A 27,246-nucleotide genomic window follows, 5' to 3' on the forward strand; every position below is an offset into this window, starting at 1 on the left:
CTTTTCCAAGCTCTGGTTCTGGCCTAGTGCTTACCTCTCCTGACATGAACCCACTTGTACCTACATTCAAGATCAAAGGCCCTCCTCCGGGTGCCTACTGCGAGGGAAGCTCGGAGGCTGCCAACAAGGGAGAGGGCCTTCTCAGTGGTGGCCCCCAAATTATAGAATGATGTCTCTGACGAGGTGCGCCTGGTGCCAACACTGTTATCTTTTCGGCGCCAGGTCAAGACTTTCCTCTTCCAGGCATTTTAGCATGTGTTTTAAAATTCTTTTTTTAAAAAAGTGTTTTTAAATTTGTGTATCTGTTTTTAATTGTTGTAAACTGCACAGGGAGCTTTGGCTATGGGGTGGTATACAAATGTAATCATAATATGAGGCGAGAAAGACTCTGTTGCTATCAGGGGAGGCTTTTTCCACCTGCCTTGCCCCACCCTCCAGCCTTCAAACGCAGCTTCTTTAGGAGGACTTTCTGATCTTTGGGTTGGGCTGTGTGGGTTGGGGGATAGCGTCTACTTTGTTGGTTAGTTTTATTGCTTGTTTTTTTGATGTTTATATACTTTTATGTTTGATGTTTATATGTCTTTATTTTGTATGTCGCTCAGAGTGGCTGGGTTTCTAGCCAGATGGGCGACTAATAAATTGAATAAAATAAAATAAAATAATAACAATAATAACAATACTAATACTAATACTAATAACACTAATACTAATAATAATAATACCTTCCAGTCTTGGTACCTGGACTTGGAGCCTCTCCCATCTCCCTCCCCTGAGCCCAGACTCTGGTGCAAGATTTGGAGTCTGGGAGGAGCAGAGCTTGGGAAAGTTACTTTTTAGAACTACAACTCCCATCAGCCCACTCCAGTGGCCATGCTGGCTGGGGCCGATGGGAGTTGTAATTTTTAAAAAGTAACTTTTCCAAGCTCTGCCTGCAGGAGGAGTGGTGGAAGGCATCTCACAAGTGAATAAAAATAACATTCTCCCCCCCCCCCCCACTTTGTGCTCTCTTTTTGGTAGGGCTATATCATCCAGAAGAGGGAGAAAAAGCCAAGCCTTGAACCCACCAAACCTGCAGAAGAAATCCTCACGTATGTATTTTAATGGAGGCATCCCTTTCTGCCGCCCTCTTTCCTGCCGCCAGCTGGCAATATTATCCAATCTGTGTCTTGCAGATATGAGGAATTCCACCCCTTGTTGTTTTCGCAACACAAGAAATGCCCGTGCGTGGAGTTTGAATCTTTCAACAAGGTATAGTGCTGTGCTTGATACTGGATTTTATCAGTGGGGTGTAATTTTTATTGTATCACCTGGGGCTGGGACGCAGTAATGAACGGCCAGGGTGTTAGAATTCTGCCTGCTGTGCTTGCAGCGTGGTGAATCAGAATGGGGATTAGCAAGTTTAAGAAGTGAGTGTGAAATTTCGGATGGCAGGTTTTTGAGGGGTGGTGGTGGTGTTTGTTGGGTTCTTTGCTTTTGCGCATAGTTGAATTTTGCAGCAGACCTTAAAGGCAAAAGCCCATCAGAATGTGAGCTTCTGGAGTTAATGCCAGTTTGTTTCCGGTCACAATTCAAAGTGCTGGTTTTGACCTTTAAAGCCCTATACGGCCCAGGTCCAGGCTATTTGTCAGACTGTATCTCCCTATACGAGCCTGCCCGGGCCCTGAGATCTTCAGGAGAGGCCCTTCTCTCAGTCCCAACACCCTTGCAAGTGCGATTGGTGGGGACGCGAGATAGGGCCTTCTCGGTGGCTGCTCCTAGGTTCTGGAACTCCCTTCCTAGGGAGGCACGAATGGCCCCCTCCTTGCCATCCTTCCGTCAGCAGGTTAAGACTTTTTTATTTCGACAGGCTTTTGGGATAGAAGGTGTTTAGGATTGGGCTTTACGAGGCTTGTTCTATTGTTTTATATTATTATTTGTATTATTTTAAATTGTTTTTAGATTTTTAAGTACCTTTTACGGTTTTAAGGTTGTGCATAGTTTAATTGTATTTTAATTGTATGTTTTTCTATGTTTTTAACTACATGTAGTTCTATTTGTAAGCCACCCTGAGTTCCAGCTTGGAAAAAGGGCGGGGTAAAAATAAAGTTTCAGTCAATCAATCAATCAAAATTTGCAATTTTCCAGTTGAGATTTGAGAACATTTACTTAAGAGGCCTGTTAGATGTAATTGCTTTTGTTTCAGCTCTGTTTTTACTTTAAAGCTGTTTTTAAGATGTTTTGTTTTAATATGTTTTTAGAGATCTTTTGTTTTCATACTTCTTAAAGTCTCTTTTTAAAAAAATATGTTTTAGAGCGCTTTTAGTGTTTTGTTTGCTGTCCTGGGCTCCTTCTGGGAGGAAGGGTGGGATATGAATTTAATAATAATAATAATAATAATTTCTCAGAAGTTGTAAAAAAAGAGAATAATTCCTGATTTTTTTGTTTAACGTTTTCATCTCTTTTTGAAAGGCAGTGGATGAATTTTACTCCAAGCTAGAAGGACAGAAGATAGACCTGAAGGCTTTGCATCAGGTACCGGTCTCTTGAAGAAGTTATCCTTTGCCATGGCTCCTCCAGGTCATTTGCCAGCTGTGATTTGTTGCAAAGTGGGCTTCCTTGTTTAACTGGGAAACATTATACTTCTGTCCCTGTTGAAAGCCCTGATAGCTTCAACGTTAGCTGAATACATTTGCTCCTGTTCAGCAGCCCCTGAGTGTACAAAGGAGTCCCCGTACATACCCAGGGAGCTCTTTGCGAGATAGCTTCCCTACTTTTCCTGAAGCAGAGTGAGGCACAGCCTCAGGTTTGGAAGCTGCGTCTTATTGACTCAAGTGTGCAGCCAAACTTGAGGTGATTCAGCCTGTGCACTTCCCAGCAGTGTCAAAATGTGGAAATAGAAGCAAAACCTCCTTTTGCCAGTTGGCCAAAGCGGCTCCTCCTTAACTGCTTGCTCGCTTGGAGGACCCCTTCTGGCTGGCTATGGGCAGCCATTGCCATCACTTTCCTCCCGCTCTGCCATTGACTTGGACTGCCTGAGTCAACGTTAGCATCAAATCAGCACAGTTCTTTTCCCCCACATCTCTTCCCCCCCCTTCTTCATTTTTGTCCTCGAAGGAGAAACAAGCCCTGAAGAAGTTGGAAAATGTTCGGAAGGACCACGAGGACAGACTTGAAGCTCTTCATCAGGCTCAGGTGGGCCTATCAGTTGTTCTTTATAAGTCAAGCTTTATGCAAAAATCAAGGTCAGGGTTCCTGCACAACCACTATTACACCATAAACAGTGGCTTCACTTCATTTGTCAGACTCCAAAGAATCTCAGCTTCTTCTTTTTTTCTCAGATGCAAGTTTTCAGCTCTTATGTGGGAAGGACAGCTTAAAGATGTGAAGATGTAAAGGGGAAAGAGTCACTCAGTGGCAAAGCAATTGTTTTAACTGTTTTTGTATACATTTTTATTATAAATCTCTTCAGGATGATTCATGGGAAGCAATTCATGAAATAAATAAAAAATAAAACAATGCAGATGCTATTGGAGGTCGCTGATTCACAGGGTTGCCATAAGTCGTAATCGTGCACATGGTCTCATATTCAACCCTTGGCGTCCCAGTTAAAGGACCAAAGCTAGGGAAGACCTCTCTTTACCTAAGAGCCGTCGGCAGCCGTAGTAGCAATGTGTTATTATTTAATTCCATTTAAAAATTGCTTAGAGGTCACTGATTCACAGGGTTGTCATAACTCGAAATTGACTTGAAGGCACATAACAACAACAACAAAAATTGCTTCCTGTAAAATATCCCAACGTGATTAGCAATGAAAACATATATTAAAAACATTTTCATACATGAAAAAAATTAAAACAAAATTGCACATGAAAACAATCTCAAATCCAGTGCAGATCCTGAGTGGGATAAAAATCTCCCACTGATGGAAAAGCTCGCTGAAAAAGGAAGGTCTCTAGTAAGTGCCAATATAGACAGCGCCTGTCTGGTATGGATTGATTAATTTAGAAAATTATTATAGGCCACTTGCTCAAAAAATTTCTCCAAGCAGCGTACAGGTTCAATTATGTATATGTAACATGACTAACATAGAGAAACAGTGGAAAGCAGAGATACATGAAACTGTTGTGATATATGATATCCAATGTGAGAGCGTTCCAAAGGGCAGGGGGGCCAGGCTAAGCAGACTGACCACCTGACCTGGCCTGCGCCAGCTTCCTTGGAGGAAGGGCAGGGGAGCCATCATGGCATATACATTTCAGAACTGCTGTTGGGATGCTCCTGTAGTGCAGTTTCACAAGCGGAGCCTTTGGCCACACTCTTCTTTGCTAGAATTATTCCTGTAGGCCAGCGTGGGGTGGCCGTCTCTCAAAGTGTCGGATTCAGATCCTGGGTTCAAATACCTGGAGGTGCTGAGCAATGTCAGTCTCTCCGTCTAACCTGCCCTGCAGGATCGTTGTGCGTAAAGAGCACTCTGCTTGGCCAGTAAATCGGTACTTAATGTCTCCTTCACTTTCCCAAAAGGAAATTGACAAGGTGAAAGGCGAACTTGTGGAGATGAACTTAGAGATAGTCGACCGAGCCATCCAGGTGGTCCGGAGTGCCTTAGCCAATCAGATTGACTGGACGGAGATCGGGACCATTGTCAAAGAAGCCCAGGCCCAGGGGGATCCCGTGGCGAGTGCCATCAAAGAGCTGAAGCTGCAGACAAACCACATCACGATGCTCCTGAAGTAAGCACAAGGCAGATTGCAGGAAAGAGCTGAGAAGGGTGTCAGGATCTGTGCCCAGCCCGGCAACTGGCGTCACTTCTTGTCTTGACACCCCTTGTTGGGAGGGTCCAGGATTAGGCAGAATTGGGGGAAGTGGGACTGTACATAGCTGAAGATGGGATCTGTACGCTTGGAAATGGGGCCTTATTCTACGAAATTGTTGCATTAGAGAAAGCCAGTGCAGGGATTCTTGCTAGCGCAATGGGACTTTCTCCCCCCCCCCCCGCATGCCTCCCCAAATCTGCTCCGGAGGGTTGGAAGAACCCCCAGAACAGCATGTGGGGGGAGGATAGGAGAGGGGAGATAGTTCTGTTGGGTAAGCAGAAACGCTTTCGCTGACGGAACGTCTTTTTAGCTTGGTGTTGAATACCACCCTGTACACTCCTCTGAGGACCAAGTGCTGGAGCAAATGGAAGCGGGGGACTCCCTATTGCTGACCTTCCTGCTCCAGCAAAGTCATTCTTGCCTTCTTAACTGCAATTTACTTGGATGAATAACCGCTGACCCCTGCCTAGGTCGACTTCAATAAGTGCAGTCCAGAGAATATTGGAAGCATTTTTGTACCCCTGAAATGCATTGATCCATCGAAGCGAATGTAGCTTGTACTGGCTGGTAATGGCTCTCTAGGATCTCTGCTGCTGGTTGAGATCCTGTAGCAAAAGGAATGGGGAACATCTGTGGCTTTCCAGGTGTTGCTGGACTATAGCTGCCATCATCCCTGACCAGTGGCCATGCTCCTTGGGGCTGATGGGCAGGGGTCCAACCACATCTGGAAGGCAACAGGTTTCCTGCCCCCTGCTTTAGCAGATGCTTGGACGCGGGGCCTTCTATAGGCAGAGAGAGCGTGTTTTTTTGTGCTGTGTGGAAATGACTCCTGTGACTCCATGGCCGGGATCATGCCGCACAAGTTCAGGAATTATTTATTTATTTATTATTCCTTACATTTATATCCAGCCTTTCCTCCCAGGAGCTCAAGGTGGCGTACAAACATGGTTCTCCCCTCCCAGTTTAATCCTCATAACAACCCTGTGAAGTAGATTAGGCTGAGAGACAGTGACTGGCCCCAAGGTCATCTAGTGAGCTTCATGGCCAAGTGGGGATTTGAACCCTGGTCTCTGAGGTCATAGTCCAACACCCTAACCACAACACCACACTGGGCCCTGTTTGCAGAATTGCTGTAGGATTCAGCATCCTTAGAATCTCAGCTCCAAGTTTCTAGCTGTGATGGTTGCCAAGATCTGTTTTGAAAGCATATGGGTGGCAAAATGGTAGAAGTTGGAAGGTGGGATGTCAGTAACCTGAAACAGCTTTTCCTTTCTCCTCCACGTGACTGACAGAGGCAGAACAAAGCCTGCCAAAGAAGGGAGAATCTGAAAACTTGCTTGATGTGTATCATTATTATTTTGTTGTTGTTGTTATGTGCCATCAAATTGATTATGACTTATGCTGGCCCCATGAATTAATGACCTCCAATAGCATCTGTCATGAATCACCCCTCTTTAGATCTTGTAAGTTCAGGTCTGTGGCTCCCTTTACAGAATCAATCCATCTCTTGTTTGGTCTTCCTCTTTTTCTACTCCCTTCTGTTTTCCCCAGCATTGTTGTATTTTCTAGTGAATCATGTCTTCTCATGATGTGTCCGAAGTATGAGAACCTCAGTTTCATCGTTTTAGCTTCTAGTGGCAGTTCTGGTTTAATTTGTTCTAACACCCAATTATTTGTTATTAAAATAACTTATATCCTCCTTTCACATCAGGAAGATCTACCAAGGCAGTTCACAAACAAAAAAAGACCAGCAGCAAAATAACAAGAATAAACCCAATTATAAAATATTTTTATTTTATTTGTATTTATTTAACAATTTATATATCACGTGATTCTAATAAAACCTCTAAGCACATAATGAGAAGACATGATTCACTAGAAAAGACAATAATGCTGGGAAAACCAGAAAGGAGTAGAAAAAGAGGAAGGCCAAACAAGAGATGGATTGATTCCGTAAAGGGAGCCACAGACCTGAACTTACAAGATCTGAACAGGGTGGTTCATGACAGATGCTCTTGGAGGTCATTAATTCATGGGGCCAGCATAAGTCATAATCAATTTGAAGGCACATAGCAGCAGCAGAACAAATTAAACCAGAACTATCACTAGAAGCTAAAATGATGAAATTGAGGTTATCATACTTTGGACACATCATGAGAAGACATGATTCATTAGAAAAGACAATAATGCTGGGAAAAATAGAAGGAAGTAGAAAAAGAGGAAGGCCAAACAAGAGATGGATTGATTCCATAAAGGGAGCCACAGACCTGAACTTACAAGATCTGAACAGGGTGGTTCATGACAGATGCTCTTGGAGGTCGCTGATTCATTGGGTCGCCATAAGTCGTAGTTAACTTGAAGGCACATAACAACAACAATTCATAATTAAAACATATAGTAAAGCAACTACATAAAAAAATGAAAAGAAGCTCATAATAACTTGAATTCAACTTTCTAAGCACTGAACAGAATGCAGAATTTTGGAATTTTTATTGGAGAACAGACCATGTGTGCAATTAGCAGAATGAATGAAATTTTTAAAAATGTTCTTCCTGGAGGTAGCAGTGTACAGACAGTTTTTAAAAGAGAGACCTTTCTGACCCCAGACTTTCAAAAAACATGTTTTTCTACTTCCCTAGAAACCCATACTTGTTCTCAGAAGAAGAGGAGGAGGAGGAGGAAGCTGAAGAGGAGGTGACGGAAGAGCCAAAGCGGGGGCGGAAGAAGAGGAATAAAGCCAAACCACTCCAGAAGCCCCAGAAGAACAAGCCCTTGCTGGTGGACGTGGATCTCAGCTTGTCTGCTTATGCCAATGCCAAAAGGTAAGAGGTCTGAGTGGGCTGGGGGCACCTCCCAAAGCATCCCTGGGATGTAGAACAGCATGCACCTATTTTGTTCTTGTTGTTATGTGCCTCCAAGTCAATTACAACTTATGGCGCCCCTATGAATCAGCAACCTCCAAGAGCATCTGTCATGAACCACCCTGTTCAGATCTTGTAAGTTCAGGTCTGTAGCTTCCTTGATGGAATCAATCCATCTCTTGTTTGGCCTTCCTCTTTTTCTACTCGCTTCTGTTTTCCCAGCATGATTGTCTTTTCTAGTGAATCAGGTCTTCTCATGATGTGTCCAAAGTAGGATAACCTCAGTTTCATCATTTTAGCTTCCAGTGACAGTTCTGGTTTAATTTGTTCTAACACCCAATCATTTGTCTTTTTCGCAGTCCATGGTATGCGCAAAGCTCTCCTCCAGCACCACATTTCAAAGAGCTGATTTTTATGTGCAGCTATTACTGCCTCTGAATCAAGGGCCCCTCCTTTTCCCCTTCATTGTCAGTTTTTCGGTTCTGCCCAAGGGATGAAGCTGAGGTCTTCCTTTGCTTCATTCGTTCTGGAAAGCCTAAGCCTTCCCTGACCTGGTGCCCTCCCGGCATTTTGGACTGCAGCTCCCATCAGCCCCAGCCAGCATGGCTGTGTTCCCATGAGCCTCAGCATCACACAGCGAGGCCACTGGGCTATGCAGGAGGCGCCCCTGCTGCAACCTCTCCTCACACCAGCTTTAACTCAGCTTCCTGAGTCAGTGCTGACAGGGGGAGGAGCTTCAGCACAGGGCCCTTCTTGGCAGACGTCTAGAGCTTTTTGCATTTGCTGCCAGCACAAGAGCAGGTCTTTGCTGGCCAGCAGCACAGGTTCTTTAGCACTCTAAAACAAAGCTTCAGTACTCATATCTTCAGCCGCTTACGTTTCTACCCAAGGTTCTCCTCCTCCTCTCCTTGTTTCTCCCTTTGTTTTCAGCCTCTAGCTTGCCAGTTTCTTTGTAGGCAGGGACCTGGGTTTCCTCTTGCCCCTGCTGCTTTGCCATGCAGAGAGCCATGCCTTTCGATTTGATCCACAGATGGCTTCAAGAACCGATGTGTGGAGAAAGCACCACAATTGGTGCTACCTTTTTAAAGAAATTGCTCCCATCCCAGTTAATATCTCCCAAACTGTGTGGCCCTGCCATTTATCTGGGCACATAAGGTATCCATGGATGGAAAGCCAAAAGGGATGCGTGCTTACTGAAAAAAGAGGTGGGCTGGAGACATGATGATGCGACCGTATCTTTCCCAGGTACTACGATCACAAGAGACATGCAGCCAGAAAAAGCCAGAAAACCGTGGAAGCTGCAGAGAAGGTATGTTGATGGTTTCTTTGGCTTTCTTCCTTAGTAACATGTTAAAGCAGTAGCCTTATGATCTCTTTCCTCTCTTACGTGACTCCAGTTTGCCTGTAGCTTTATGCAGTTTTTGCAGTTCTCCCCCAGATGTTAAAAAAAACCCAAACCAAAGATAACTTCAGTAATATAGAGTGTGTATGTCTGGCGTGCAGGCATCGTAAAGCCCGCCAGTCCTCTGAATTTGGTCTGCAAAGCCATTTTTGGGCAGCAGTGAAGGATGAGGTGGTCAAAAACAAATGTGACGAAAGCCATGCGCGTGTGTAGACAGCACATGGGCAGGCTCAGAAATGGGAATGCTAATATAGGAACAGGAATGCCATAAACCTGGCAGCATTTATGGGCTGTGTGAGATCAGGGAAACCAATCTTGTTGCAGGCAGGAAGAGAGCAGTAGCTTTGTATGTCCAGAAGGTGCTGCCTCCGCAATATTCACACCTGCGAAATGCTTGGTCTCATGGAGCTTCTGTGTTCAATTTACATGCCCAGGGCCTCCTGGCTGTAACTTAGGAGACCTCTTTGTCTGCCTGTCTCTCTCTGTCTTGCTGTGTCTTTGCTTGCCTATACAGGCCTTCAAATCAGCAGAAAAGAAGACTAAGCAAACGCTGAAAGAAGTTCAAACAGTTACCACCATTCAGAAAGCTAGAAAAGTTTACTGGTGAGTCCCTGTGCACAGATATAAACAAGTGACTCTTGGAACCGTCTGATTCTCTCTCTCTCTCTCTCTCTCTCTCTCTCTCTCTCTCTCTCTCTGTGTGTGTGTGTGTGTGTGTGTGAGAGAGAGAGAGAGAGAGAGAGAGAGAGAGAGTGAGAGCACGCAGGCATGTGCATAGGAGGACTGGAGTGCTTAATATTTAAGATTATTAATAAAATAATAATATTTAAGATCTAAATGTTTATGCATTTGGTTGAGAGACTTGCCATTTCTCTTTTGGTTGAGAGGGGTTAGCCGGTGGTGGGCTTAAATGTCCCTAAAATCCAGGCTGTTCTCTGAGAAAGGCTTAAGTAGGGGTTTTTGGGGGGGGGGTTATGCCAGTGCCTTGCTCTGTCTTGATGGCTTGATGTAATCTCACAGGTTTGAGAAATTCCTGTGGTTCATTAGCTCTGAAAATTACCTTGTGATAGCTGGAAGAGACCAACAACAAAATGAAATGATCGTCAAGAGGTACCTGAGGCCAGGTTAGTCTGCCTCATTCCTTGCACGCAAAGTGCAGTTCAGGTTCAGGACAGACAAAAGAAAATATAACTACACATTCACAGAACTAGCACTTCTGCATAGCACTATGGAATTCCCTCTTGCAAGAGGTAGTGATGGCTTTAACTTGAATGGCTTTACAGGAGGGTTTAGACATATTCATGGAGGATAGGCTGTCAGTGGCTACTGTCCTGCTTGTGGGCTTCCTATTGGGGAATCTGGTTGGCCACTCTTTCTGACTAAAGGTCTACAGCTGACTCCACAGATGCCTTGATACTCACCACTGGCCTCCCTTTATCTCTCTCCTTCTGTGTAAGGTGACATCTATGTTCATGCTGATCTCCACGGAGCAACCAGTTGTGTCATAAAGAATCTAACAGGTAAAGGTTTCAGTGACGTGAGTTCTGAGAAAGGGTAAGAGCGAAAGAGTAGTCTGTGGTGGTGGTGGTGGTTACGCTGATTGGTTTTTAGTTTTTTTTTTATTGTAGCTTAACATTTTTCTGATTTTTGAAAATTGTGTGAACTGTCCAGAGGACTTGGTGATGGTTAGGTGGTATATAAATTGCCAAAATTGCCACCCTGGGCTCCTGCTGGGAGGAAGGGCGGGATATAAATCTAATAATAAATAATAAATAAATAAATAAAATGAAGAAACTGAGTCAGTTTCCTGCTTTTTGTTCGGCAAGCAGAGGATGTTTGCTGAAGTCACTTGAGGCTGATCTGGAGTTCTCCTTTGTTCTGCTTTCTAGAGAGCAAACCTAAAGAAAGTAACCAAACTGCATCAGGTAGTCCAATTGCAAAGGTTTTTTTTTACTTAATTGGCTCATCTCTTTTTTTTTAAATTAAAACTTTTAGTGCTGAAATCTTAAAGTCCTGATGGAACACCTCTCCTGACACAAACCCACCCGTACACTACGCTCAACATCAAAGGCTCTCTTCTGGGTGCCTACTCCGAGGGAAGCTCGGAGGCTGGCAACAAGGGAGAGGGTCTTCTCAGTGGTGGCCCCGAAATTATGGAATGATGTCTTTGACGAGGTGTGCCTGGCGCCAACACTGTTATCTTTTTGGTGCCAGGTCAACACTTGCCTCTTCTCCAAGGCATTTTAGCGTGCGTTTTTAAATTGCTTTTTAAAAATGTGTTTTTAAATTTGTATATTTGTTTTTAATGTTTTTAATTGTTGTAAACCACCCAGAGAGCTTTGGCTATGGGTCAGTGTACAAATGCAATAAATAAATAAACAAAGTCCTTGTTTGTTTGCTTTCTGCACAGTTTAGCAATACTAAACTTTGAAAGCTGCATGCTAGCAAACCTCCCTGGATTTGTGAAGTTTTGTTTCCCTGATACTAACCTCCTTTTGGTGCTGCTGCTCCAGGGGACCCCATCCCTCCACGGACACTCACTGAGGCAGGCACAATGGCTCTGTGCTACAGCGCTGCGTGGGATGCCCGGGTCATCACTAGCGCCTGGTGGGTGTATCATCATCAGGTAATGAGGTCCGGGGTGGCCACTGTATCTGAGAATGTGTTCTTGTTAGAATAGCTCAGCTTTCCCCAGCCTGGCGCCCTCCAGGTGTTTTGGACTGCTGCTCCATCAGCCCCAGCCAGCGCGGCTGATGGGAGTTGTAGTCCAAAACGCCTGGAGGGCCACCAGCTTGGGGAAGGCTTGCAATAGCCTCATACAGCTTCTCCGCTGCACTCTTGTCACAGAGGCAAAAGGCTTCCATATCTGCCTTTTCAGGGTGTTTTAACGAATGTTGTACCTGGTAGAGTCGCAGGGGAGTCCTTGGGGATGGGGGCCCTCCCTCTCCGTAGCTGGTCACTCCCCTCCTCCAGCCCCACGCAAGGTAAGCCAGCTAGCGCTGTGGGTTGGTGTCTTCCCCCCCTTCCTCTCTGCTTCTCAGGCCGTTGTTCTTCGTGCCGCTGCCTCCTATTCCCACCACCAGCGGCTGACCCCACCCAGCTCTCCCACTCCTTGCATGGGAGGGCAATCTCTGTGGGGTGGAGAAGGGGGCTAAGGCTAACGGGGGGGCGCTCTGCACATCCGTGGGCCAGGATCTCCGTTAACGAGCACAGCCCTGTTTTCTTTAGCGTGCCGGGAGGGGTGGAGTCTCTGTTAGCTTGCGGTGGTCCTGGGTGCTCCTCAAAGGCTGTGGGGCAGGCAGGGAGGGCAGCACAGAGGAGGAGGAAGCCAAAGCAAGAGAGCGTCTGCATCTGTCCCTTCCCCAGAGCTACTCTCCCTCTCCCTGGGTTCCACGAGCGCCAGGAAGAGAGGAAGCTGCCTTCTACTGAGTCAGGCCCTTGGGCCATCCAGCTCAGTGTTGACTACTCTGACCGGCAGCGGCTCCCCAGGGTTTTGGGCTGGGCACATTCCCAGCCCTACCTGGAGACACTGGGGATTGAACCTGGAGAGCCGATGCTCTGCCGCTGAGCTGCTGCCCTTTTGCATTGCTAAAAGCTCTTTCAGAACGTTAATTTCTGAAGTACTGGTTTTTCCACTGCAGTTCAGCCCCAGAGGCTCCCAGAGCAGCTTACAAAGCTCTAGCAAGATGTTCTCTGCCTTCAGGGTTACCATCTAAAGGACACGATGCACAAGGAAAAGTGTATGAGGAGGGGAGAGGGGAGGAGGGGAACAAGCAAGCTCAGGAACAAGTTCTTAAAAGTTTTAATGACCAGCTGATACGGAAGGAGACCAGCTAGCTGGATGGAATGGCTGCCGCTTGGCGAGAGTTGAGGGAGGGCCGAAGGCGGCTGGTCTCTCACAGGAGGCATAGCACAGTGCTGCAGACTCTACAAGCAATGCCATGCCAAGAAGTGGGCGGGAGCAGGTGTGTGTGTGTGTCTTTTTCTCTCTTCTGCTGTACATCTGGATACGCCCTCAGCTATGTAAGCATGAAACATCAGGACTCCCTGGCTGAGTAACTCTGGGTTGGGTTGGAACAGGTTTCCCCAACCTGGTGCGCTCTCCAATGTTCGGTAGTGCAACTCTTCATCTGCCCTGGCCAGCATGGCCGTGTTGGAGAGTCCCAGGTTAGGGGTTTTGGTACTTATGATCCTTATCAGTGTTTGATTAACATCTCTGGATAAACTCCATGCAGGTGTCTAAAACGGCTCCCACTGGAGAATACCTGACAACTGGAAGCTTCATGGTTAGAGGTGAGACCTTCAGGGGACACCCGCTACTTCCCAGAATTCATACCTAGCCGTGGGAAAGGGACAAGTATTGGCTTCTTCTCTTTGGGCGTCTTCACAGCGAGGTCCCAAGATCCCTGAAGTTTGCACGATTGCTCCTGTCTTTGCTGGGCAGAACAAATGGAAAGTCCACAACCTTGACCAGGTTTCTTTCTTTGTCCTCCCCCCAGGCAAAAAGAATTTCCTCCCCCCTTCATATCTGATGATGGGCTTCAGCTTCTTATTTAAGGTACGGTGCGTTTAATTTGTTGCCTCCATATATTTGGGGGACATTATTAAAAAAATAATCATCATCGGTTGTACTCGGTCCTCTGCACATGTAATTGTGCTTCTGCATCAGATCTTCTGTTTTGTCTCCTGCCCCCACATGCCCCCAAAATCTGTCCTGGAGGGAATGGGCTAGAGAGAGCAAGGAAGCACTGCTGTGCACATGGATGCTTGTTGCTCCAGCAGAGCTGCCGTTTGGATACGGCCCCGTAGACCAGAGGTTTATGTGGACACCTCTGTATCCCATGCCACCCTCAACTACAGTGGTGTTGAAACAAAGGGTGGTATTCAGCCAAAAAGTTGCCTTAGTGCAATGGGATTTCCCCCCTTCCCCTGTGTGTGCCCTGAACTGCCCCGAAAGCTGCTTTGGGCTGTTGGGAGAACCGCTAGAACAGATATAGAGGGGGCCTGGGGAGAGGAGAGGGGCAGGTTGTTCCTTTGCACAAGGAATGCTCTGCTTAGCACTGTGTTGAACACAATCCCCAGAGGATATTTTCAGTGCAGGGAAGTGGGAAAGATCCCACAGTGAAAGCGTAGCTGCTCTTACAGTAGGGCCCCGCTTTTTGGCAGCCTGCTAATATGACGGCTTTCAATTAGGCCCCACTCGTACGGCACTTGTTCCGCTTTTATGGTGTTTTTCGGGTGTCGGGCACCATTTTATTGACGGAGTTCCGCTATTTGGCGGGTTTCAATTTTAGGCGGAGGTCCGGAACGTAACCCACCATATGAGTGGGGCCCTACTGTACTCTGTCTGGGAACGGGCGTGTGAATGAGTACGTAACCACAGTAACAATTGCTGATGTGCGTTGTATATGGTGGCAGCTGTTTAAAATGGTCTGGAAACTGCAGATGGTTCAAAATCAGAGCCGCAGGGAGAATGGTTGTTTTGATCTGATGTGGCCAGTGCTTTATGAGTTGCACTGGTTCCCATTCTCTTTCCAGGCCCAGTTTTAAATGCTGGTTTTAATTTATGAAGCCGTAGGCAACTTGGGACCACGTGACCTGCCAGCTTGCCTCCTCCCCCTGTATCCCTACCCAGACCTTAAGAGGTCCTGTTCTGGGTGTCCCCACCAAGTGAAGTGAGGCAGACGGCTGTCAAGGAGAGGGCTCTCTCAGTGGTTTGCGTGGTTCCTTCTCTTTGATCTTTTTCAGCACTCTGCAGAGACCTTTTTATTCCCTCCAGCTTTCAAATTTTGCTTTAAATCCAGACTGTAAATGGTTTTCTGCTGTCTTTTATTCTTTGTCGTTGATCTAAATGTTTAAAAATATGTATTTTTAGTGAATGTTTTGATACAAGCCTCCTGGGGGGATATTTACTGATGGGTGGCTGTATAAATGTATAATAATAGCTTGTGGGCCTTGCAGGACTCTGTTTCTTAAGAGGAGGCCTGATAGCTCTGTTGAACCCACTAAGAGCCAATGCACACTTTACTTTTTGGACTTGGAAACAAAATCTGCCCAGTTTGGGAATGGGGTGCTCATCTGAACCCTCTTATGTGTTCAGTGAACTTTTAAGAGCCCCCCCCCGTGCCGGTGCACTTCCTGCTCTGCCCCGCACTTCCCTACTAGCTGCATGTTTAGCCTTAGTGTGAGAAGAACCCTGTGTGCGTTCAGTTCTTCCATCTGATCAGAGACCTTGATGGGGCCAGAGTCCCAGGTTGGGTGTAGGGTGGCTGTGTCCTCCTTCCGCTGTTGGAGATGGTATGCCTGCAAATGCACGTGGATGGGAAGGGTAAGGAGTGTTGTTCTTGCACTCAGGTGCTGCCTGTAGGGTTCTCAGGGGCATCAGGTTGACCACTGCAAGGACAAGATGTTGAACTAGGATGGACCTTTGGCCTGAGCTTCCCACAGGGCTCTTCCTATGCAGATAACATCTGCACGTACGGTGCAGCTGCTGCAGGTCTGTCCTCTGATGGGCAGCACTCTGGTACCTGGGAGTGTTTCATGCATCCCACGAAGCGTGGCTTTTGCTCTCCTCCTCCAGGTGGACGAATCCTGCGTGTGGAGACACAAAGGGGAGCGGAAGGTCAAAGTGCAGGATGAAGACATGGAGGCGGTAACCAGTAGCACCGGTGAACTGGCAGCAGAAGAATTGGAGCCCTTAGGTATGCCGGCGAAGGGGTGTGCTTAAGGGGGTGGTCTGCAGGTTGCCAGGCAGAGCTTGGGGGAAGCCACAGATGATGACACAAAGCCCATCTACATGGTGAGTTTCATGGCAAAGATTTGTTTTGAGGAGAGATTGGAGGGGGAGAGAGAGTCCCAGGTCTAGGGAACGCCAGAGGAAGAACCAGCAGAATCTTTTCCAGGGAGCAAGAGGCACTGACACTCTGAGAAGGAACTCGTTGCCCCTCTTCACAAGGAGCCTGATGATTGAGAGATCCACTTCCCATATTCTTCAGAGGAGTCTACCCTGTAGGGTTCTTGGGCAGATCTTTATCTCCCCCCCCCCCATGTAGGCCAACTTTGACAGCTGGATGTGGCCTGGGACCTTCTGCGTGTGAGACCATTGCTCTGCCAGTGAGCTATGACCTTTCTCCAAAGGAGCAGATACTTCTTCATAAGCTTCTCTTCCTTGTGAATTCCAAGAGATGTGTTGTTGTTTAAGCTGCACGTTTTAAGCCTGTCGAAACCTGGAGCGCCCCCCCCCCCAACAGATGATTTTGGCTGAAATTCCCACCAGCCCCAGTCACAAAGGCAAATGATCAGGGATGAGGGGAGTTGGAGTCCAAACAATCTGGAGGACACCAGGTTGCGGAAGGCTCTTTGAAGCCACGGAGAATGCAGTTGTGTTTTCCTTTCCCAAGATGCACCAGAAGGAGATGACAGCAGCAGCAGTGATGGTGGTGAGAAGGAGGACCCCCAGGATACGCCTGTGAAGGGGGAAGACCCGGCGGAAACCCACCAGCAGGAGGGTGACAGGAAAGGGGCGGGTGATGCCCTGGCTCCAGAAGGGTCCTCTGATGAGGAGTACGTTGACTCGGAAGAAGAGGGCAAAGGGGGTCAGGAACCAACAAGGAATGCTTCGGAGGAGCCACATTTTCCAGATACAACCATTGATCTCTCGCACCTCCAGTCCCAAAGGTAACTGAGACTGGCTATGCCAAACGTTGAGTGTGTGTGTGTGTGTGAGAGAGAGAATGGGGCTGCTCTGCCTCTCGGATGCCCACAACCCCTCCTTGTGGTGGCGCCCTGTTGTCCCACACAACTCTTTGCCTGACAGAAGCAGCATCCACAGCGGTGTCTTGGGATGGTGTGCAATGACCAGCGGTAGCAAAGGTGACCCAAGGAAGTCCAGCACTGTGTTGTGACAATGCAAGAGCCTTTAAGGCTTAGACTGGCGTGATGCCAATCTCCATCCATGTCACCATGGAGACGACAACAAATGTTGCTTGTTGATATGTGTTTTTTTACATAATATGTTCTTAACCCTTTTTTAAAAGATGTTTTTAAAGCTTTTTTTAAATCTTTTTAACGTTGTTTTGTTTTAATGTATTTTAAGGTCTGTTTTTATGTTGTTTTTGTGATGTTTTAACGTGTTCTTAGCATTTCTGTTTACCTCCCTGGGCTCCCGCTGGGAGGAAGGGCGGGTTATAAATCAAATAATGAATGTATGAGTGAATGAAGGGTCGGCTTTTGGCGGAGGACATAGGAATGATAGTTCATCTGCTAACAGCTGTATGGATGACAATATCTTCTAACTGGGGGGGGGGAATCTGAACCCCTTCACTGGATAATGAGAATGTGGTGAAACTGACATACTCTACTTTCACACTGCAGTTTATTTCCTTATACTGATGATTTCTTATCTGGGAATTTGCACATTTTATTTGATCTTTCACACACCATAAAAGCTAGTTTCAGAAATCGAGTGTGAGGTTCATGTCTGTGGTAAATGATTCCAGGAATAATCCATTTGCCTACTTGGGAATCCGGAAGATCGTAGGCATTTTGCGCTAGCTGATGCTGCTCATACGACAGGCATCCTGGCCTGCAGTGCATTCCTGCCCTTTAGGTACTCGTCTATTTTTTTTTTGAATGATGAAAATTGTACCGGTATTCCAGCATTGGTGTGGGTACCAGCTTTCCCTTCCTCCTTTTTCCACACGCACCCCTGTGTCCAGACACCCCACAAAAAAAGGTTACATGCTAAAGGGAGAGGGGTCTCATGGTGACGGGACAAGATCTGAAGACCTTCTACACAGTGGAGAACTACAGTGCGCGTGGGTGTAATGGGTGAGGGATGAAAACAAGGTGCTGTTCATTGCAGCAGTGTGAAAGACATTTGCGCAAAATGCTGGTATATTGGCCAAAAGGTTCCTTAATGCAAAAAGTGTAGTGCAGTGAGGAAGGCATTTTAGAAATCAGGACAGAAGCGCTTCCATTTTAATCTGCAAAACTGTGTGAAAGCAGCCATAATCTGGTGAGGGAAAATTTAATAATTGATTGGAAATCACAGGAGGGGAGAATGCTCTTGCACTCAGGTCCTGCTTGCAAGCTTTCCGTGGGCATCTGGTTGGCCACTGTAGACAACTAGATGCGCACCCTCTGGCCTGATCCAGCAGGCTCTTCATATATTCTTACATTCTTATTTATTGAAAGATGGACACGGTCTGCCTCTGTGTTGGAATTGCTTTTTACTATGTTTTTAAACTTTTTTTTAAAAAACCGTGTTTTTAAACTTTTTCTTTTAAAGATGTCTTGAAAGCTTTTTTAAAAAAATGTTTTTAAAGATGTTTTGTTTTAAAAAGTCTGTTTTTATGATGTTTTAAAGTGTTTTTACTGCTTTTAGTTTTTTTATATACTTAAGTGTATAAAATTATGCATGGCATTGAGAAAGTGGATAGAGAAAAGTTCTTCTCCCTCTCTCATAATACTAGAACTCGTGGACATTCAAAGCAGCTGAATGTTGGAAGATTCAGGACAGACAAAAGGAAGTACTTCTTTACTCAGCGCATAGTTAAACTATGGAATTTGCTCACACAAGATGCAGTAATGGCCACCAGCTTGGATGGCTTTAAAAGAAGATTAGACAAATTCATGGAGGACAGGGCTATCAATGGCTACTAGCCATGATGGCTGTGCTGTGCCACCCTAGTCAGAGGCAGCATGCTTCTGTAAACCAGTTGCCGGAAGCCTCAGGAGGGGAGAGTGTTCTTGCACTCGGGTCCTGCTTGCGGGCTTCCCCCAGGCACCTGGTTGGCCACTGTGAGAACAGGATGCTGGACTAGATGGGCCACTGGCCTGATCCAGCAGGCTCTTCTTATGTTCTTATGTTTGCTGCCCTGGGCTCCTGCTGGGAGGAAGGGCATGATATAAATCAAATAATAAATAAATAAATAAAATTTATTATGTATTAGTGTAATGAGATGCAAGAAAATACCCAACCTTATACCCCATTTGGATGTATATTTGTAATGTATCAGGTGTAATTGCCCATTGGTTGTTTAGTAGTCATAAGAACATAAGAAGAGCCTGCTGGATCAGGCCAGTGGCCCATCCAGTCCAGCATCCTGTTCTCACAGTGGCCAACCAGGTGCCCCATGGAAAGCCCGTAAGCAGGACCTCAGTGCAAGAGCACTCTCCGCTCCAGCGGCTTCCGGCAACTGGTTTTCAGTCAGAGGCAGTATCCTTATGGATACTATGGTGGCAGAGCACAGACATCATGGCTAGTAGCCATTGTTAGCCTTATCCTCTCTGAATTGGTCTAATCTTCCTTTAAAGCCATCCAAGTTGGTGGCCACCACTGCCTCTTGTACTGCGTGAAGAAGTCCTTTCTTGTTGACCTCAGCTGGAGCAAGTTTCTCATTTGGAGCTCTCCATGGTACTTACTGCACCCTCTGAACTGCCTTGCAGAGCGGGCTCTGGGACCGGACCAGACAAATGGGGGAGGGGGGAATTGGTTGAAATATGATGGCACTTGTGATGGACAGGGCTAGATCCCGCCCTTTTCCATCAACTGGCCAATCCCAAAATTGGAATGTTGAGAAGGGGGGAGTGTAAAAAAACTGGTTTTGTCAGTACAGTTGACAAATACAGTTGGGGGTTAATACAAGTTGGGGGTTTCAGAAGAGAGATAGACAGACAGTTGAGTGCAGGGTAAGAGTAGGTTAATATAGAAACACTGAGTTCAAGAACGCAGGGAAAGGTGAAGATTTATGGCCGCCATGCTTACATGCCAGCTTTATACACTTGTCTCCAAGTAATTCTTCACTTGCAAATAAAAGTTCTCTTTTTGATTTGCATTACTGCCGGGATCACTTGAAGGTAGGAGGGGCGATACCTTACAAACAATACTGGAGCCCATGTAGAACTGGGCACACATATCAAGATCTATTGGGAGACTCAAGCAGGACCCGAGTGCCAGAGCACTCTCCCCTCCTGCGGCTTCTGGCAACTGGTTTTCAGAAGCTGCCTCTGACTGTGGTGGCAGAGCCTCCTCCTCCGTGAGTTTGTCTAATCTTTAGTGGCCATTACAGTCTCAAGTGGATAAATGACTTTTTATACTACTATGTTCATGGCATTTTTTGTTCGTTTCTGTGTTCGTTCTTTTAGCTGTTGTTATTTTGATCATTGTCTTAATGACAATACTGCAAAATAAATAAAAAGTAAATTGAGTATTACTTTGAGAAGGTGCCTGATCCCTGGTACTTCTGCTGTAGAGGCTCCAGGTCAGATGCTTACTGAGCTTTCTTGCAGCGTGATACACTCCAGGCACTTGACTCGCACTCCCTTCCCAGCTCCTCTGGCATCCTCTTTGCGTCACATTGGTAGATTCCGGTAACAAGCGACTTCTTTGTTTTCTTACAGATCCCAGCTGAAACATGCTCCGAAAGAGGACACCTTAAGCTTGGTAAGCTCTTTCCTGCTGTCACCCAGTGATGGTCCTCCATGTTGGCCATCTCAGAGGAAGCAGCAGCAGCCTGAACTGCCTTTTCCTTTGCAGAACGATAGCAAGTCCCACGGCCGGAGGCATCTCTCAGCCAAGGAGAGGAGGTAAGAGGGCCGCCTGACGTGCCGGGAGAGTCCTGCACCTTAGATAAGGAATGAGCTGTGAGCAACAGTTTCCTGGCTGCTTGGTAAGTGCAGCAGATGTCCTCGGCCCCGGCTGTTGCGACCTGGCTTGCCAGCCTGCCTTTCTCCCTCCCCAAGGAGATTTCTGCAGTTCCAAGCCACACAAGCAGAGCAAGTGGCTGGCTGGCTGCTTGCTTGGGTCAGCTCAGGGTGGTCCTTGCTCCCTCCCCCACTCTCCAAACTGGCTGCCATGGCTGTCCCTGGGTCTGTGTGTGAGCAAAGTGAAGCTGAAGTTTGGAGGGCCCGGCCCCTGGCCCAGATGCCCTTTTGGCCGTTCCACCCACTGGCCGAACCTCTGAGCGAGGCAGGGTAGGTGGCAGGCTTTGACGTCCCTGCTATAAGCAGCAGCAGAAAATGTAAACTTGGGGTGGGGGGAGAGAAAGGGGTGGTGGTAAAAAAAGTAGTGAGTAAAAAATAAGTAAGCTTGTGGGAGGGGGGAGAAGGAAGCGGAGGGGTGGCAGAGGCATGGAAGAGATGAAGGCAACGGGGGGGGTACACACCCAGTCTGATTTGTCCAGGGCCTTGCAACCCCACCCTGCCAGAATGGCTCTTCTGGCTGCAGCCAGTTGGTGCCTCCTTGCCACTTTTAAAGCAGTCAGGCCATCTAAGGGCTCAAGAGTCTGAGGAAAACCTGTTTTTCCTCAGGGAGATGAAGAAGAAGCAGCCGGCAAGCAACCGAGATGATGCAGACCTGCCCAAGGGGAAAGAGGAGGAGGAGGAGGAGGATGGCGCTCAGCCTTCACCTCTGCCCAGCGCCAGCAAGAATGCAGCAGGCACCCAGCTGCCCATGAAGAGGGGGCAGAAGGTGGGTGGGCGGGGATGGTTGGCACATTTATGGGGTGCCCTGCCTGGGTTAGGCTGCTGAACACATGCAACTGGGGGGCAGTTCCAGAAGCCAGCCTTCGCCAACGCGGCACCCTCCAAGCTGGCTGGGGCTGATGGGAGTTATAGTCCAAAACATCTGGAGGGCACCATGTCGGCGAAGGCTGCCATAATGGTTCTTTGATGCGTGGCTCTGTCCCGTGGCTTCCCGGCAACAAGACTTCAGCCTTTGCACCCCTCCCTTCCCAGCAATCCTGCAAAGCTCTTCAGCTCTGTTCCCTCCCTCTCTCTCTTCTCTGCAGAGCAAACTGAAAAAAATCAAGGAGAAGTACAAGGACCAGGACGAGGAAGACCGGGAGCTGATCATGAAGCTGCTGGGCGTAAGGCAGAAAGAGGAGAGCGAGAGAGCTCTTTTTTCTTTGGGGGAAGGGCTGTGGCTCCATGGCAGAGCATCTGGCTTGCGTGGTCAAAGCACGAGGCTCAGTCCCCAATGGCATCTCTTGGTAGGGCCAAGGGAGGCTCCTGCCTGAAAGCCTGGAGAGCTGCTGCCAGTCAGTGCAGACAGTACTGGGCTAGATGGACCCAGTGGCCAGGCTCAGTGTAAGGCAGTTTCTCTGTGTTCTGCATTTGGAGCGGGGGGGGGGGCAGGAGAGGGAGAAGATGGACATTGTGTTTGCTGGTGATTTGTGTTGAGTCCCAGATCCTAACCCGCTTGGTCTGCCCGATCCAGTCTGCAGGGTCAAACAAAGAAGAGAAGCCAAAGAGAGCCAAAAAAGGGAAAGGAAATCAAGACTTTGTGAAGAAGCAGCTCCAGAAACCACGAGGGGGCCAGAGGGCCACCAATGAGGGGGTCAGGATAGATCACCTGTCCCTCGAGTTGCAGGACGCTGCTCTGGAGGAGCACCCAGATGAGAAGGTAAACACGCCAGAGGAGGCTGCTGTGGAGAGCTCAGGGCGGGGCGGAGCCTTGCCTCTGAGCAGGGCTGCACCTCCCTCTTCCGGGTGCCAGCCCCCCATGCCCGCCTCCCTGCACTGTGAGGTTAGGGGCTGAGGCGAGGCCTTTCTCTCCTTCCTACCCCCTTATTCTGTTTTCTTTTTTCCTAACTTACACTCGTCATTCTGTTGCTGCATTCTGAGCATGCTCGACCCTCACTGGTGGCCTTTTTGGGTATGGCGGGTTCTCTTCCCTCCCCTTTGCTGATTTGTGTTGAAATATTAATTGTACTTCTGCAAACCTCGGGGTTCTCTTGAGGAGGGCAGGATGCCCCTCGTATTTTGCAGGAGCACCGTTTGGGTTTAGTTTTTGTCAGTTCTATTCGAGGGAAGAATGATGGAGATATCCTAAAGACACACGGGAAGCTGGCTGCAAGAATTAATTTTGCTTAATTTTGTTGCTTGTATTGTATGGTTTCTGTCTCTTTTTCTTGATATAAAGCAGCATACAAATACCTAAATAAAAGAAAAATATAGAATAAGATACACAGTGCAAGAGATGATGTCCAGCTGACCATGCTCGGAGTAGATCCATTGAACTAATTGGATCTAAATAACTTAAGCCCATTGATTTCAGTGGGCCCGCCCTGAGTTGTTGGATATCAGCCCATAGTAAAACACTAATAAAGGCAGACAGTTTTAAAAACCCAGCAGCCAAATCAAAAGCAGAGAGCAGGCATTTTGACTGAGATTTCACTGGTTTCCAGCTTTTGGGGCAGCCAAGTAGAGCTGAATGGGGTATCCCACACAGCAGGCTTTTCTGCCACTGTTTCTTCTTTTTTTCTGAGGAAGGCTCAGCATGTTACTTGACTTTTGCAGGAGGAGCATGACCAGGATCAGCATGTGAACGAGGTAAATATGAACCATGTAACTTCTGGGGAAGCGTTTGGAAGTGCTCAGACTTCTTTATATACACAGGATCTTGAACAGAAGGGAACTACAGTCTGGAAAGTGAATTATGCTCTCTCCCCCCTCACCCCCTAGTTGATGGTAGGCAAGGTTGTGTATTCTCCATTCTTTTCTTTGTTTTGCAACCTGCCTCCTGCCAACAGTGGTGGAGCTTCAGCCAGGAGTGCTGGTTTCAAATCCTAGTTAAGCTGTGGGGGACCGCCTGCTTTTTTCTCAGATGGTTCCTTCCAACTTTGCTTGTAATATCAGGATTTCCTGAGATGTGTGAGGGCAAAAAGAGAGCAAGCTGACAGGGATTTGCAGGATGCTGAATTCTACAGCCAGTTCCACGTCCAGTGCATTTTCTTCTTTCCAGTTGAATTGCAGCAGGTGCCCACCCCTGGTGACAAGCCACTTGCAGAGATCCCATCGCTGAAAAGATGGAAGGAGTTTTTTCTTTCCTTATATTATGAAATGAATATTCCACATTCCTCACCCAATGGCCTCTGGAAGCAGCTTAGTTGAAAAGAAAATGGACTCTTAAAACACAAAAGCATTCATGTAAAGTATAAAATAACCACAGCAAGAGAAATCCCATAACACATGTTTGTCATCAATAAATAAATTGTAAAAACAAAAAACAAAGTGGCCAATGGGGAGACCTAGATTTATTTATTTATTTATTTATTTATTTAAAGAATTTACGAACCACCCACCACCGGAAAATATTGTGGCCATGTACAAAAAAAGAAATAAAAACAAAATTACAAAGTTAAGACTGTAAGAAAACATTAAATTCATTTGTAAAAGCAGCATGAGCAAACCCAGCAGTGGTGCCCTGAAAAAGCCGTGTTGAATTAAAAACAGCCTCAAGGAGATGCCTGGAAGGGTAAAGCCCAGTCCAGGCCAGTACACCCTCCGTGCCCTGCACAGCCTGACACTTGCATGTCCTCCTGTCTTCTAGGAAGGGGAGACTCTGTTTGATTCTCTGTCTGGGCAGCCCCACCTGGAAGACATTCTCCTCTTTGCCATTCCAATCTGCGCCCCTTATACCACCATGACCAACTACAAGTGAGTGGCAGTAACTCTTGGCCTGTTTGGCATTGCCCGGAGTTAATTAGCCTCCAATTAAACATGATGCTTCTTCTTCGTTTGCTTTTCAAGATACAAAGTTAAGCTGACGCCTGGCACGCAAAAGAAAGGAAAAGGTATGTTTCCTGTTGCAATTCTTTCCGGCCCCTTTTTGCTCAAAAAATCAAAATAAATAAATGTTTAAAACATCCTGTAAGCAGCATTACTCGGTGAACTTGTGTATTATGAGGCGGGTTGACCTCTGAAATTAGCCCTCCATGCTTTCTCATGCCGCCTCTTGTCAAATTTACTTTCTGACAGCACCGCCTTTCCTTATGTTTATTACAATCATTTCCAGACAAAACTATGCAATGCAGCTCACAATTTTAAGCATAAAACAGAATATTTAATAAATACATGCTTTCAGCAAACAACTCACAACCGCAAGTGGCATGGCCTTTTTTATAAAAAAACAATTGGTGTGGGTTGAAGTCCCCCCCCATCAAATAGAAGTGTGGGGTTTGAGCAATGCAGAAAGATGTGTGGGCTGGTGGTGAAAGGAGGGGAAGAGATGAGGACTCTGGAAGGGTCCTTTTCAAAAGCCAAGTGACAGAGGGTTGGGGTGGCCCAGAAATTTGTCAGGCTTGTAAACAACCACATGCTCACCTGTCATGATATAAGAATCACCTCCAAGTGAGCAGGCAGAGATTAGTCAAGAAAGGGGGACCTTTTCCCCTTTGGCTGCCAATATGCCCAATGGCATCCACTGTGGGCAGAAAGGCTCACAGTCACTTAGTTGGGAAGTAGCAGCTGTTGCAACTGAATGAACTGTGTACGTTTCCATCTCTACTGATGATGCCTCCCCATGCATTGTGTCTTTCCAACAGCGGCAAAGACTGCTCTGCACAACTTCATGCAGTCCAGGGAGGCAACCCCAAGAGAGAAGGATCTCTTTCGAAGCGTGAAGGTAAGAAGTTCCTTCTCTGGGAACAGTGCGGTTCTGTAGCTTTGAGTTGAGCAACTGACTTGAAAAGCAGGGAACACATACACAGCAAAGTTGCTGACGTTAAAAGAAACATAACGCCCAACAACAAATTGCTCCAAGTTATAAGCAGACTCTTGGGACAAAAAAGGCCTCCCGTGGTTGCAAGTATGTGTCACCCCTCTTGTACCTGGGACTTTCCAAACTGCCACCCCCAAGCTATTCCTTCTGCCACTGAATGCCAAATATTCCTGGGATGGGAATAAGAAGGGGGCACAATCCAGAAAGTCCTTTGTAGGTGAATCAGGAAGAAGCAGGGAGAGGAGAACACCTGACCGGTTCCCCGGAGTCGCGCTGGAGGACTGTTTGGAAATTGCAGTTGGTTCAGAAGCTGCTAGATCAGGGATGACGATTCTTTGGTCTTCCAGATGTTGTTGAACTCCTGTCAGCCCCAGTCTGCATGGCCAATGGTCAAGGATGATGGGAACTGGGAGTCTAGCAACATCTTAATGACCATGGGTTCCCCGAACCCCATCCTAGATTATCAGCTGGAAACATGGGGTCATTGGAAACATAGCTTGCCACTGCTTTAACCTCTCTGGCCTCTGCTGCATTTGACCATCCTTCCCTTCCCTTCTAAAAGCCACTAAGCAGCTTGGGACTATCTGAAGTAATGCCTGCTCCTGCATCAGCCTGCCCATGCAGTGAGGTCACCTTGGAAATTCCCCTCTGAGCCTCCCCACCATCTGAAGCAATGCAGCCAGAGAGGGGATGTTCTTTGGGAATGCACCCTGCCTCTGAAATTCTCTTCCCAGGGAGGCTTGCCTGACACCCGCCTTATCTTTTTGGTGCCAGATGAATATGCTCTTGTTCTCCCAGGCTTTTAAAGTTTTGATTGCTTTAGCTGCTGGTGATGGTTTTTTTACCGTTTTATTTTTATAACTGCCCTGGAGGCATGATTGAAAGGTGGGATCCAAGTTCCTAACCTAAACCCCTGAACTATCCTAGAGGACAGTCCCAGGTTCTTGCGGCAAATGAATGTCAACCATCCCTTTCACAAATGCAGATGGGCTGCCTATGGGCAGGAGTGCCTGTAGGTCGAATGCGGGCATGTGTCTTCCTCCCGCCCAAGGTGAACACATTAATGAAAGTCTCAGTCCATCTGCACATTCAAGGCACTGCAGTGAGCCAAACTAGGCCAGGCCAGGCCAGGGAAGAGTGTGGTAGTTTTTTAAGATGGAATCTGGTAGCTTCCTCCAGTATTTCCACTTTCAAAAATGGCATCGTTTTTAGCCCATGAGACTGCAGAGAGACTGAGTGGGTCTGTGGGTGCTGAGCACATCCGCCTTATTTCTGTCTCTGCCCTTGCCCTTCTTTGGTAAGGCCCAAGATCCAAACCTCTCCTTACAGCCTGATGCAAGGGCTGGATGCACCTCACCCTTTGCAACAAAAAGAAAAGTTTGCCTCTTGTGTTTTTTACTTGAGTTTCGTGCTAACAGAACAAATGGCTTACTATGTGTGTACATACAACTAATCAACATGTGTGATTCTTTTCCCTAGGATACAGATCTATCCAGAAATATTCCAGGCAAAGTGAAGGTGTCAGCCCCTAATCTCCTGAATCTGAAAAAGAAGTGAGGGTAGCCGTTCACAGCTTTGCAGCCCTTCAGCCCCGGACTGTCTTTGCAAGGGCCACCGGTGACTTGCCTCGCTGCTGGTGCACCTTCCAGTTTTGCTAATAAATAAAATCCAGTAATATGAGATTGA

At 47.0% G+C, this 27,246-nt stretch overlaps 1 protein-coding gene across 1 annotated transcript in view; it reads left to right on the plus strand.

Moving 5' to 3' along the window:
* The window catches only part of NEMF (nuclear export mediator factor), a 42,561-nt gene extending 15,315 nt beyond the window's left edge, over positions 1-27,246 (plus strand). The window contains exons 9-33 of the mRNA XM_061612611.1: positions 1,018-1,088; positions 1,173-1,248; positions 2,449-2,511; positions 3,094-3,171; positions 4,501-4,709; positions 7,433-7,615; positions 8,900-8,963; positions 9,571-9,659; positions 10,077-10,180; positions 10,514-10,576; positions 11,570-11,682; positions 13,292-13,349; positions 13,556-13,614; positions 15,637-15,757; positions 16,457-16,733; positions 20,460-20,502; positions 20,596-20,645; positions 21,369-21,528; positions 21,848-21,925; positions 22,276-22,461; positions 23,358-23,390; positions 24,391-24,497; positions 24,591-24,634; positions 25,385-25,464; positions 27,040-27,246. Of these exons, the coding sequence (XP_061468595.1) occupies positions 1,018-1,088; positions 1,173-1,248; positions 2,449-2,511; positions 3,094-3,171; positions 4,501-4,709; positions 7,433-7,615; positions 8,900-8,963; positions 9,571-9,659; positions 10,077-10,180; positions 10,514-10,576; positions 11,570-11,682; positions 13,292-13,349; positions 13,556-13,614; positions 15,637-15,757; positions 16,457-16,733; positions 20,460-20,502; positions 20,596-20,645; positions 21,369-21,528; positions 21,848-21,925; positions 22,276-22,461; positions 23,358-23,390; positions 24,391-24,497; positions 24,591-24,634; positions 25,385-25,464; positions 27,040-27,117 (2,487 nt within the window). The 3' untranslated portion in view covers positions 27,118-27,246. The remainder of the gene's footprint in view (positions 1-1,017; positions 1,089-1,172; positions 1,249-2,448; positions 2,512-3,093; positions 3,172-4,500; positions 4,710-7,432; positions 7,616-8,899; positions 8,964-9,570; positions 9,660-10,076; positions 10,181-10,513; positions 10,577-11,569; positions 11,683-13,291; positions 13,350-13,555; positions 13,615-15,636; positions 15,758-16,456; positions 16,734-20,459; positions 20,503-20,595; positions 20,646-21,368; positions 21,529-21,847; positions 21,926-22,275; positions 22,462-23,357; positions 23,391-24,390; positions 24,498-24,590; positions 24,635-25,384; positions 25,465-27,039) is intronic.

Source organism: Rhineura floridana, chromosome 2, assembly GCF_030035675.1.
Source record: "Rhineura floridana isolate rRhiFlo1 chromosome 2, rRhiFlo1.hap2, whole genome shotgun sequence".
NCBI lineage: Eukaryota > Metazoa > Chordata > Lepidosauria > Squamata > Rhineuridae > Rhineura > Rhineura floridana.